The sequence below is a fragment of the Madurella fahalii genome, assembly GCF_045866475.1.
Source record: "Madurella fahalii IFM 68171 DNA, scaffold_3, whole genome shotgun sequence".
Lineage (NCBI taxonomy): Eukaryota > Fungi > Ascomycota > Sordariomycetes > Sordariales > Madurella > Madurella fahalii.
Window position 1 is genome coordinate 963,102 of NW_027263973.1, and position 12,339 is coordinate 975,440.

The window sequence follows — 12,339 nt, forward strand, 5'->3', positions numbered from 1 at the left end:
GCGCTGTCAATGAACACTGCCTGTAGCAATACCGCCATTGATTATAGCTTGTTCAAAGTGCACAGCTGAGTTAGAGCTAAAGCCACATCGACGGACAGGACCCCCCGTGTTGTCATCGGATTCCTCTGGCGACGAATCACTGCTAGCAGAATCGACATTGGAACCCGTTTGGCCCGCAGGCCAATTCTTGGCCCGGCCCGGCGGAGTAAGTAGTGGTTTGATTTACGCCCTTGTACGTCCTAGGCTTGTACCCTGGCGAGGTCGGCGGTGCAGTTCGCTCGCTCAACGGTATAGACCGCAGAATGGATTTGTAATCCGCCACCCACGTCTTCATGTCGTCCATCGACCTCCAACGGTCGGCCTGCCCGTGATGTATCTGCGAGTCGAGGGCCAAGATGGTGAATGTTAGCACCTGCCTAGCAGCCGTACAACAAATGAAATTATCCCTGTGTTCCGCAACTTTGGGCCCAGGTGCCGCCGAGTGATAGTGGAGCGTTATTGGGTTGGCTCAGCGAACCATAGCGACGCCCCGATTCTAAATTTCCGACAGAATTCTGGTACACTAACTAAAGACTCAACATTGCTGCTACTACAAGTAATCAAATAGGAATTATCCCAAATCGTTCGTTGTCTGCGTTCGCTCATCCATCCCTGACACTTCCCGTCTCTATTGACTATGGTGTACAGCACCTAAGGGGTACCCGGCTCCTTTTTGGTCACCTCGGACTTGGACCCAACGGTTTTCCCGGTCGGTACCGTCATCTTAATGGGTTGATACTGGCTGGGCTTGTACCCCGACGCCGCCTGCGGCCAAATTGGTTCCGTTTTACCACCATGTAGCTTGCGAGCAACATGCTTCCTGCAGCCACTGCAGTAGTGGTCAGTGTCCGCACCCCAGTGGCAGAGAATCGGTATGCAAGCGCCAATGCCGCCACAGAATATGCAGCAGCACAAAGCGGCAGTCCTGCATGACTATCGCGTCAGCTTGAGATGCCGGAGGGATTCACGAATTCATTAGCACTTACGCAGTCTCGCCGTTGTCGTTTGGCACGACTCTGGTTCGCTGGCGACTGTGACAATAGGGGCAGTCGATAAACTCGGGCTCCTCGCTCAGATCCGTAAGTCTGATGACGTAGTTCTCGGGTCGCCAAACCCCATTGGGACCTTGGGATAGAAGCTTGACCGTTGGCCCGGGTTTGGGCTCACCAGTCCGGTCGCTGTTCCTAGCAATGTTCAACGTCATCTCCTCGGGTGGCGCTGGTTTGGTTGCTGTTATCTCGTCGATGTCTGCTGTATCCGCAGGCTGAGCTACAGCAATGCGATCGTCCCGGGCGTGACCCGCGTCCACATCTACCGTGGTTGTGATCGGAGCGCGAGAATCCATTTGGCCAGATTCGGTCAGATTGGAGAGAATGTTGCCAGCAGTGTATTAGACAGCTCAAAAGTTACCCGATCCATTCCAGTCGGGACGTTCCATGTCGGTTGAAGAGCCCGGCAGCAGTCACTCATTGTTGCCATTCAACTATATAGTTGAGTGTCAGTATTACAGTGCCAAGATACCAATATCTCTCTCCCGCCGCCACGCGTGTTAAGACAGACCGGTTATTATAACCCCGGAAGGCTCCAGCCAAGCCATCAACCACTCAGAGCATTGTGTCGTGCCACGCCGGCAGGTTGGAAGGTGAAGGGTTACCTAATTTTGGGACATTCATTAATATGTTCGGGGCTGAGGGGTGGATGTGGTTGATAAGGCTGCGTGGGATGCTGCACACCATTCTCCAGTTGAACTCGCTAGGAGCCAATTGAAGGGCATTGGCAATACTCTTCCGGTTGGGCCCGATGGGCTATAGTAGGGCTGCGCCTCTATGAATTCAGCCTGGACACTTGGCTGCAATCGGCAATCGAGGTCTCATTCCCATGTAGAAAGCCCTGCCTTCATTCACCCCACTCTCAACGGCACAAGGCCCTCGGCCAGGGCTCGTAACGAGGTACACCAGCTAGGCTTGAAAGAACGATCTTCCCTGCGACTTCCTATAAAGCTGCGCCAGGAAAGTGGCTAGGTACGGCCTTTTTGGCCCCCTTCTGCACTTTTCATACATATCTTTTGTCCCCTTAATACAAGATGCGGCTTCTTAATGTGCAAACCTTACGGCTTGAGGATAAGGGAGACGGCGCAACGTACGCGATACTTTCTCATCGCTGGGAGGACGAAGAGATTCTGTTTGAGGACGTGACAAGTGTCAGGGACAAGATCTACGGAGGACCGAAACACAAGCTGGGCTATATCAAGCTCGAGGGCGCCTGCAGGCAAGCACAAAGAGATGGTTTTGGGTACTTGTGGTGTGACACGTGCTGTATCGATAAATCAAGCAGTGCCGAGCTTTCCGAGGCCATCAATTCAATGTACAGGTAAGACACCTATTGTCCAGAGCCTCAATCATCTGAGTTCCCTGCCTTACCTAAGTAGGTACTACCAAAACGCAGCAATCTGCTACGCTTACCTTGCCGGATTGCCCGAGGATACGGACACACAGACGGATCCGGAATTCGCCAACCATGAATGGTTCACTAGAGGATGGACCCTGCAAGAGTTGATCGCACCAAAGGAAGTTCTGTTCTTCACCGAACGGCGCAGGATTGGCGCCCCCGAAATCCCCAAGAAATCTAACCGAACGAGCGACTGGATCCTTTTAGGGCGAAAATCTGGCCTGTACACGAGACTCTCTTCCATTACTGGCATCGATACGAACGTCCTTAGGGGCTCTCAGGAAATCGGATCCATCAGCATCGCTAAACGCATGTCATGGGCGGCAAAGAGGGTCACCACCAGGATCGAGGACCGTGCCTACTGTCTCCTAGGACTTTTTGGCATCAACATGCCTATGCTGTACGGCGAGAACGAAAAGGCCTTCATCCGACTCCAGGAGGAAATCATGAAGGAATCCAGCGACGAGTCGTTATTCGCATGGAGAGACGATAACGCTGATCCGGACGCACTTACAGGCTTGCTCACCTCTTCGCCGTGTATGTTTAAGGGCTCGGGGAGCTTCTTTGCCTACTACGACTGGGAGCCGCGAGTCCCGTATTTCAAGACGAACCACGGCCTGCAGATAACGCTTCGCCTCACTCCCGTTGAGTCTAACGACCTCTACGTGGCGGCGCTCAACTGTCCTCGGCCCTCCGAGACGGATGGGTTCGCGGGAATCTTCCTTAGGCGTCTAAGCCACACCAGCAGTGACCAGATGTCGACAAATTATTATGACCAGTACGCCCGAGTGCGCAGCGGCACCATCGCCGCGATCGACGGCAAAGGCAGTGGTGCCGCCCGTGGCAACATCACTACCTTCTACGTCCGTCAAAACCCTGACCGGTCAGCCCCGCCTCGTATCTACCCAGACCACATCGTGCAGCTACGTAACGGGCCCGATAGCATGTTGTACAAGCTCTACGGCACTATGGGAAATAAATCCGACAACCCCCTCTCCTTAAGTGTGCCTTGGATCCCAAAAGGCATCAAGAGCGCGTTCAGTGTGGCCAAGCAACGGAACCGGCTGGCTGCGGTGGTTGTCTTTGAGCGGCTAGACAAATCTCGCGCTAAATTCACCGTCCTTTTGGGCTCGGTATCGGACACAGGCGACATTGGCTTCCATGTTCTTGACGGCTGGGAAGAAGCACGCACCTTTGGGGGATGGGCCAGGGTGTTCGAGCCGCAGCCGCTCAAGCCGGCGGTGAACCTAGGATATGACAGCGTCCAGGTCCGTATTGAGTCGAGCGTGGTGCACAACCGCAAGTACTTTATGGTGGACATAGGCGCCACCCCGAACCGTTCCTTCGTCGATACTTTGATGGAAGCTGTGGCTAAAGAGATACCAGGTGTCGGGACAGGGCAGCAGCAGCGCAAAATCGATGGTTTGGTTGTAACCAAAAGGTTAGCTGCATCTCAAAAGGAGATTCGTGCCAAAGGCTCTAGCGTTAGAGATTTTATTCAAAACTTAAAGCGGACTTAAAGGGAAAAGGACTTAATTATACCGCTCAAAAGCCTCCTACTTATTGGGATTAGAACAAGGTATATCTTCTTTCTTTCTTTCTTTCTACTTACACTCTATTCTTGAGCTCCCTCTTCGCTCCCTGCAGTGTCACAATATCCGTATCGGAAGATCCTAGGCGGTCAGGGCAAGAGCATAGAAGGGATAACATCGCTTGGCAAGGCATTCTTCCCTTTCAGTCCCTATAGCTTCGAACTTGCTATGTGCGTCCATGACAGAACAATTGCATTGTTTGCGCGTATGGTCTTTTGAATGGTTTTGAGTATACAGCTTGCAACAGTGTAGCGAAACCTCCTATCCCTCTCGATCAACACAGCACCGCCGAGATGATCTGGAAAAGCAATTGGACTCCATATACAGCGCAGGACCCGGGCTTTATGTATTCATTCATGATGAAGCTCTCATAATTCCAATTGGAGGTTGAGATGCAGTTTATGGAGAATCGTGCCCTTATTCACCGCCTCCGCGATGTCGAGATCCGATTGCTGGGTGCAGCAGTTGAGGCGCTTCCCCACGCCTCTGTGTTGCTCAAACCACGGCTCTTCAGCGGACAGGTGGATATTCAGCAGCTGGGACGGGGCCACTGGGTGCACCCACTCCTACGAGCTCCTGAGAGCCGTCAAAGTTCTCCAGCCGCTTAGCGTGTAGTGGGTAAAGCTACGCGGGGCTCAGCCGGTGGCTGAGATATGACCGAGACCGAACGTAGCCAGTCTGGCGCGGAGTGTGTACGTTTAGGGCTTAATAGCGAATCCTTGATGTCCCCAACGTGTCAGGAGCACGTGTATAGCTCAGGGGTGGTTTCCAACATCGAGCCGTCTCCCACAGGACTGGATGCACGTAAGTCAGCCGCGCTACAATAGATTGTATAGGGACTACTATAAGACGCTAGCTGCTCCACGTAAGTAATATACTTACTAACCTTGGTTCGCATATTCTAGGGCACTGTGGGCTATATCCGTTAAGCACTACTTCTAGCTCGTTAGTTACCTTAGGCACAGCTCCAACAGTTACCTATACTCCCTATAGTAACCATTGGCGTTGCCCGCCGGAAATCCCTGAGCCTACTACCTCTCCCCCTCTTAGACTACAACAACTTCGACGTCGTTACTAGCAGGTGAATGTAAGCCTCACGGTGATCATTGACACTGCCCTCCGGGCGATCCCTAAACCAACCACAGCACCTCTGGCCTTATCAACAACTAGAACGCCTCCCACCTTATCAGCAACCACAACGCATCGAACGGCGCGAGAATATGAATCGCATAGTGATGATTGGTATTGCCCGCCCGGTATTCCTGAACCAACCACTCTTCCACCCTTGCAGTCAACGGGTAGTATTAGCCCAACCACCAACAGGCAAATGCAGACCACATGGTGACCACTGACGCTATCCTCCTAGGGTGCCAAAACCTACAATGCCTCCCTCAACTAATAGGGCGACCCGTAACTCTAGTTCCGTAGCTCCTCCCACTAGGACTTATGAGCCCCATGTCGACCATTGGCACTGTCTATCCGGCGTTTTAGAGCCCAGCACTCGCGACTCACTCATACAAAACCGCCGACAACCACAAGGACGGGGCATTTCCAACATCTGTGCGGTAACCGGCTACGGCTATGCAAACAACCTATTGCTGCAGCCGTCAACGCCTTCTTCCAGGTCAATCACAAGACTATTACTAAGTCGCTAAACCAACCTAATTATAAAAGACGCCGGCACCGCCTCGGAAACCTAGTCATTGTCTAACGATACTACTCCTGCCAAGCACACGACCCGAGCAAGCGGCTCCATAACGCTTTGCGCCGGTTCGCGGGTACCTACGATATCGTCTACCGTCGCTTCGGCAATCTAAGTATCCTTCCCTTCCTATTATGTCGCCTTACTGTTTATCCACCACGTTACGTTTTGTCTCGACGGTAGGTATGGCCCTATGACAGCGACGTGGGAGGGTTCAGGTAGGATAGAATAGAACAATCTAGAAAAACACACTCCAAACGGTAAAAGCCGAAACACCAAATGCCCGAAATGCTTATCACGGGACCCCCCTCCCCGCCCCATCCTCTCTGCCGCCTTACCCAACCTAGCCGCTACACCCCAGGCGCCCGCTCAGCATTTCAGACCGCCAGCCGCACGGCCCCCAACACCGCAACAATCAGTGGCGCAGGAAATCTTGGCTCTTAGTTCATTCCAGTCCCGGTCTGTTGGTTCGAGAAGCCCGTTTATGCCTCTTGGTCATTGGCCGACACCGGACCAGGTCCCTTGTCGCTGCTCTTGGCTGCATAATTCCCATTGGTGTTCTCCGCTGTATTACAAAGAGGTGCTCCGCCGCAAGCGCAAATCCGGGCTAATGCTTGAACCAATGCAATCCTTGTCCCATGAGGACACAGATCTCAGGTTTTTCGGTTGATTCCTAAAACTCTCGCTTCTTCTCTCGGAAGAACTAGATGAGTGTATCCTCCTATCTCCTCATTGCGTCGCCTTTGTTCTTCTCTTCTCCTCTAGATACTGAAACCACTAATGGTGGCAGATTCGAAGATGGCCAAAATTTCTCATTTTCTGTCTTTTTTGCTATTATTATTCAATTGCGCTTTTGCCCAAAATCGATGCTACTTCCCTAACTCGGGGGAAGCCATTGGCGACTTCCCCTGCGACCCAGACGCGGAAGATAGCGTGTGCTGTGGGGTAGCGCCAGGTGCAGTGTGCCTCTCTAATAGGTCATGCCAGCGGCCTGGGGAGCATATGATCAGAGGGTCATGTACGGATAGGACATGGAGTTCGCCCGAATGCCCCTCGTTTTGTACTCAACGATGTACGTTCTCGGTTTATCTCTTCCCCGCAGATCCCATTATCTATTAGCTAGGCGATACGGAGGTCCCCGAGCCGTTCTTGTTACCTGGAGACTCGGGGCGTGCCAGTACACTAGGTTGTGCTTGCTAACTAGGCCCGTAAATAGACCAGGGAATGGGACCCAACCTGATATCCTGCGCCAATGTAACTAGCAGGGATACATCGCTCTGCTGCGAGGGTGTAGCCAACTGCTGCGATGAGGGTATTGAGCGGTTCGAGTTACTTCCCTCAAATCCGGAGCCATGGGCAATCTGGGACGACACGAGGTCCCAATTCGTTGTAGTAACGGCGACTTCCACTTCCATGTCCACGACAGCGAGGACGACCACATCGATACCCACAAGCTCTACCAGCAGCGTAACTACAACTTCGGCCCCACTACCGACCCAGACTACGCCGGATAGGTCGGACCAAACCCAGCCATCAGATCAAGCCCAGTCACCGGGTCAGACCCAGTCATCGGAATTGTCCACTGGAGCGCAGGCAGGAATCGGCGTCGGGGTCTCTGTCTGCGCGATCCTCCTCGGCATTATTGCTTATTTGCTTTGGAAGTTGTATCAGAACAAGAAGGGAGCCAGATATTATGGGGACCAGCAATACTCAGGACCCCCATATCCGGGACATGTTCTGCCGCCAGAAATGCTCGCTCCTCCTTCTGAGTTGTACACCGAGCCGCAGTATGCGGAGCTTGTTGGATCGCAGAAGTTAGTTGAGTTGCCAGGTGTCACAATGCAGAAGTAACAATGCTGGGCAGCCTGACAAGATAGATAAGAGATAGATATCGGTCAATCGATTGCAAACAATTAACCTAGTAGTGATTTGATGTACTCATAGAGAAATAATTGGTGCAAATTAGGTTTTTAGTGGTTTGTGTTCCAACTCGTTGGTAGGAGCACGGGAGTTATTGCATGTGTGAGGTCATAGACTGTTGCTGGCACATAACCCCGAAAGTAATGATTCATGCTCCCTATCCATTTCATCCTAAATCCTTTGTAAATTGTACGCTCATGTTGGGCTCAGAGAGAGGTCTACCTAAATATCGTGAGTTACCGCCTATAAAATATAAGTGCTATATCATCAAATCTTTGATGTGTGTGCGCCAACCACGTCCTCAACGATTCTCTCATGTTTTGGGGTAAGAAAATACATGGGAGGCGACTAAATACAAAAACGTGGCAGAGAAGACCGGTGCAGTGTGCTCTGTCAAGTGGAAGCTTGGGAACCAAAGTAACAGATGGTGAAAACTTTGCTAGAGTTTCCGAGTCATCCTCTGGGTCAACTCGCTTCTCTCCCCTGGTTGATCCGTGCCGGAATGTGAAATAGTTTGGTAGACACATCACTCCGTTTTCATGTGGCAGGTTAAATCACCTGGTGTGACGACCTAAATGGTCCGTACTTTTAGGGGCTGCTGAAGGGCGTCGACCAGATTGGGAATGGGACGGATACGCAGGGCTGTTAGAAAGAAAGGGGTTCTGGTCAGAGGCGTGAGGTACTGCTTGTACCCGTGGTCCACTCTTATGGCCCCACTTCTACAATCCAATTAATCGCACAGGCAAAACTCTCGCCAGTTAATGTCAGGTTACCCACCTCTTCAACGCTCGGGCACAGGAACCTCACCGCCCAAACCCACACTTGGCCGAAAGGAACTAGGCTGCGGCCAGAGACTTGTACAGTGTTAGATTGGCGGCCATCGTTCCCGTGCCACGCCATCTTCCGTCCCCACCTCGGGCACTTAAAGTATGCCCAGGCGGCAACTCCTGGCCCTCAAGCTGCTTCGAGCGACCGTCTAGGAGACATAACCGAGTCTTCATTGCCGCGGACGCGCTCAATGAGTGTTGGGGGGTCCAGAGAACAAGATCTATAGAGGAGAAGTCTGGACGACTGCAAGCGCACTACGGTGTGAAGCTCATGGTGACCTCGCAGGTGATCCCTGAAATCACTGCACCATTTCAGGGGGCCATCAGGCTGGAGATTATTGCGGATACCACAGACAGCGTTTGCAGAGATGTGTGGCGGACCGGACGGGGAACCCCTGTAACAGGGGAGGAGTTTTGTATTCCTATATTGCATGACTAACGACTTGCAGGGATGATAAACCTGCTTCCATTGGCCAATGACCCCCATACGCAGTGTTTGACCTCTCAGCCCTGTTGGAGCCGAAATGAGCCTCCAGGCTTCGTCGACCGATTTTTCAAAAATATAAGACCCAGCCGTCCTTCCACACTTGACGCATTCACAAGGATAATCCAACTACCCGAATCAAAATGCTTCGTTCTACACGTCTCGTGGTGCTCGCTGTGCTACTCGTTCTCCTCCCTCACTCCGCCTCCGCGGCCGGGATTGGGTCCAACATGCTGGACGAGTGCCCCTGCGGGCCAATCTACAAAACAATGGTCCGATGCCAGAAGATCAGACCGCCCGAGGGGCTAGGCGATGGGATTACAGATTGCATATGCGTTCCAAACCCGGACGGCTGGTACCCCTACATCCACAACTGCCGCGCGTGTCTGTCGGGCAATGATTTCTTCGACAACCTCTCCGGGATGATGACGCAGCTTTTAACCTCGTGCACCGAGGCCGGCGGGAATGTGGTGAGCGATGGGGAGAGCATCTGCGCGAGCAATGCCATGTGGGAATATTGTGCCTCGCTCAAGGACGGCTCTGATGGGCAACCAAGCTGGGCAAGCTTCGAGCGATTTTCAGACGCGGGCGACAACAGCAATGCGACGCAGCTCCTTAGCTTCGAAGAACCGCCCCAAGAAAGCGGGACCAGCTCAGAAACGCCCCAAGAAAGTGGGACCAGCTCAGAAACGGCCGCATCAGAGACGATGACGGCGACGTCGACGGCGACTGGGACCGGCACCCTGTCTACAACCACTGCTTCGCAAGGCACTGCGACCACATCGACCCCGTCTTCTGCCGCCCGCTCGGGATACACGACTCAGTCCGGACATGCTCTGGGGTTGCTGTTTACCGCGGGCGCTGGTTATCTTCTAGTTTGAATTGGCAGGTTGCACCAATCTTGAGGATTGATTTTCCTCGGCCTAAGTTGATAAGTCTGGGGGGGGGGGGGGGGACGCTCGTTGTTGACTTGGCGTCGGGGACATGCGTTTTGAAGAGCTTTATTGGTGGACTATGGTCGTAAGCAAGAGTTGAGAGACGAGACTTGGGTAGACATTCCCTCGGAACAACATACATGTTATATAATATGGGTATCGTCTTCCTTCGCTCATTGATATTGATTCAATACCCACGGGGACCATCAATATGATGCAGACGCAAAGGGTCCAAGCTAGGGATTATGGTCCGTGGCATCTTTGCAACACCAGTATAATGGACATGGCGGAAGGACAACTCTTGCAGCTCCATTCGGCAGCTGCAAGACTCTGATGACAACACTGGCGCGGCTGGTCCCGTTTGGGTGAGGACAATTGCTTGTTTAGTAGGGGCGGGGGTTGTTTTTGGGTTGTGCGTGTTCGGGGTCCGAGCTGTTCCTATTGAAGGATAATATTACTTAATAGAAGACGAGTATCGCGCGCTTCTTCGGAGGAAATAGGTTTGGATTGATCTTTCTGTCGCATTCCATGGTTTGGTTTGCCGGGCATCTGGAGTGGAGAGACAAATGGAGCGCACTCTCTATCTCTTCCCAAACCTTGACACCACTCGTGAACGGTCTCTTTAGGCCCGAGCCTCCTTTGGTCTCCTTCTACCATTGAAGCAAACATGGCCAAGCTCAACGAGCACTCGTCTCAAATCCTTGTTCTTGTCTTTGTTGTCAAGTGTCCGGCAAGCGGGGAGAGCTTTGCAGTGTTTGATGTCAAAGGCTGCGCAGGCGACTTGCAGAGGAGACTCGAGATGATGGTAGTTAATGGAACGATCCTACCGCTTAGAGGGGAGAGGTGGAGATTGTGGTGCGGTTGGATCATGAGTTTAGAGGCTTCGGCTGAGGGAATGCGAGATGGGTAGATGGATGAGATAAATAATTGCAGGGTTGGGTCGACATGGTACACAAGTGGTGCGGTTGCGCAGATGCTACTACCTTGTCGTGAACGTTCAATGATCAGTTGTTGGCTAGGATGGTTAGGGGGGGTTGAGATCCTTGCAAGGCGATACGTGAGAGAGTATGAATGGTAGAGTGACAGGGAAAAGAAGAGGGGTTAAGGTGATCTAGGGGTTACTCCTGACTCGGTTTGTAGGTTCAGGGGCATCAAATAACGTATCACACGTGACTAGTGGTGCCTAGGGATGGGAGTTTTACGTTCCTCGATAAATAAGATACCTCGATAACTCTTATCCTAAATGAACGGAGCCGGATAGGGTGATGAGCTGCACGAGCACTAGGCAGACCTGACACTAGAGCTAGGAATACCAGCACGGCCACTGGTGTTCCGCTAATTTGATAATAACAGTATTCGAACGACTGGAACGGAGTCTCAATGCTGTAGATACAAGCTGGTGCTTTGCCTTTGCCACCGGTTATACTCATCATTGCAACGTATTAGCGGAGAGGATCCAGAGTATGACTATGCGCATGGGCTAATCTCAATACTCGTCCAGGGGATCTAACTAATCAACCGCCGGTGAGAGGAGTCTACCCAGGAAGTACAGTGCTTCCCAGAATTGGCGAGGTTTTGTATGTTAATGATGTCACGAATAACGGCTGGATAAAGTCAGGAAATGAGATGATGGTAAGTGAGGATGGTGAATCTGGCTAGATGGTTCTATAAAGTTACACGTCGAGTAAATAATTATGCTGTTGATCAGTGAAGCTACGATCCCCCAAATATATTGATGTATTGCGTGTAATAGCTCTGTTTTCTGTATTTAGGACAGTTCATCACACACAAACTGCTCTGAAGTAAAGGCGAGAGACAGTGGTATGTAAGAGCATCTAACAAAGGGTATTAGCCGACATCCGAGTGAAGGACGAGTCTCCTGGGCTGGAGTTTTCTCGACTGCTGATAGAGCGGATATAATGCCCTTGCTATGTCGGAGGTGAAACAATTCTGTGAGGAAAGAGCGTTTATACCGTCGACGGCCGTTACATCTAACCATTTTGACAGGGAGCACGCGAAGAAATTGCGGGATACGTAGCAAATATCTTGCAACTATCCGAATGCAGCGAATAAGTCCTGCAGTTTAAACATTTGAGCCATTTCGAGAATCCACGTGGAGAGCGTGGACGAGGTAAAGCTAAGGAGTTTAATTCAGAGATTATCCCTTCGATTATCCTAGGGCTGAGAAAAGGGGTTTCTTTCCAGGAGGGAACATACAATAACGTCCCTCGTAAAATTCTGAAGATGTTCCTGTGACTCAGAATCAAAGTATCCTCGTGCGGTTTTCCCCCTTCCTCGCATAAGTTAGAATATGTGCTAATATGACGACCACAATAGCTTATAGAAAATCAAGAGGAGGCCGGGTCCAATCAGAGATAGCGTAGACCATGTA

General features: G+C 51.8%; 3 protein-coding genes across 3 annotated transcripts; 2 read left to right on the forward strand and 1 right to left on the reverse strand.

The window, feature by feature from the left end:
- Positions 1-690: 690 nt before the first annotated feature.
- On the reverse strand, positions 691-1,384 carry MFIFM68171_05777 (uncharacterized protein; the record flags this gene model as incomplete). Its single annotated transcript, XM_071061197.1, has 2 exons — positions 691-964; positions 1,026-1,384. 2 exons carry the CDS (start codon positions 1,382-1,384, stop codon positions 691-693), a joined length of 633 nt encoding a protein of 210 aa, XP_070917298.1.
- A 738-nt stretch (positions 1,385-2,122) lies between these two features.
- MFIFM68171_05778 (uncharacterized protein) lies at positions 2,123-4,007 on the forward strand (the record flags this gene model as incomplete). The annotated part of the gene is made up of 2 exons (XM_071061198.1): positions 2,123-2,409; positions 2,468-4,007. 2 exons carry the CDS (start codon positions 2,123-2,125, stop codon positions 4,005-4,007), a joined length of 1,827 nt encoding a protein of 608 aa, XP_070917299.1.
- Positions 4,008-9,155: 5,148 nt separating this feature from the next.
- On the forward strand, positions 9,156-9,893 carry MFIFM68171_05779 (uncharacterized protein; the record flags this gene model as incomplete). Its single annotated transcript, XM_071061199.1, has 1 exon — positions 9,156-9,893. The coding sequence occupies one exon, from the start codon at positions 9,156-9,158 to the stop codon at positions 9,891-9,893; it is 738 nt and encodes a 245-aa protein (XP_070917300.1).
- Positions 9,894-12,339: the final 2,446 nt, after the last annotated feature.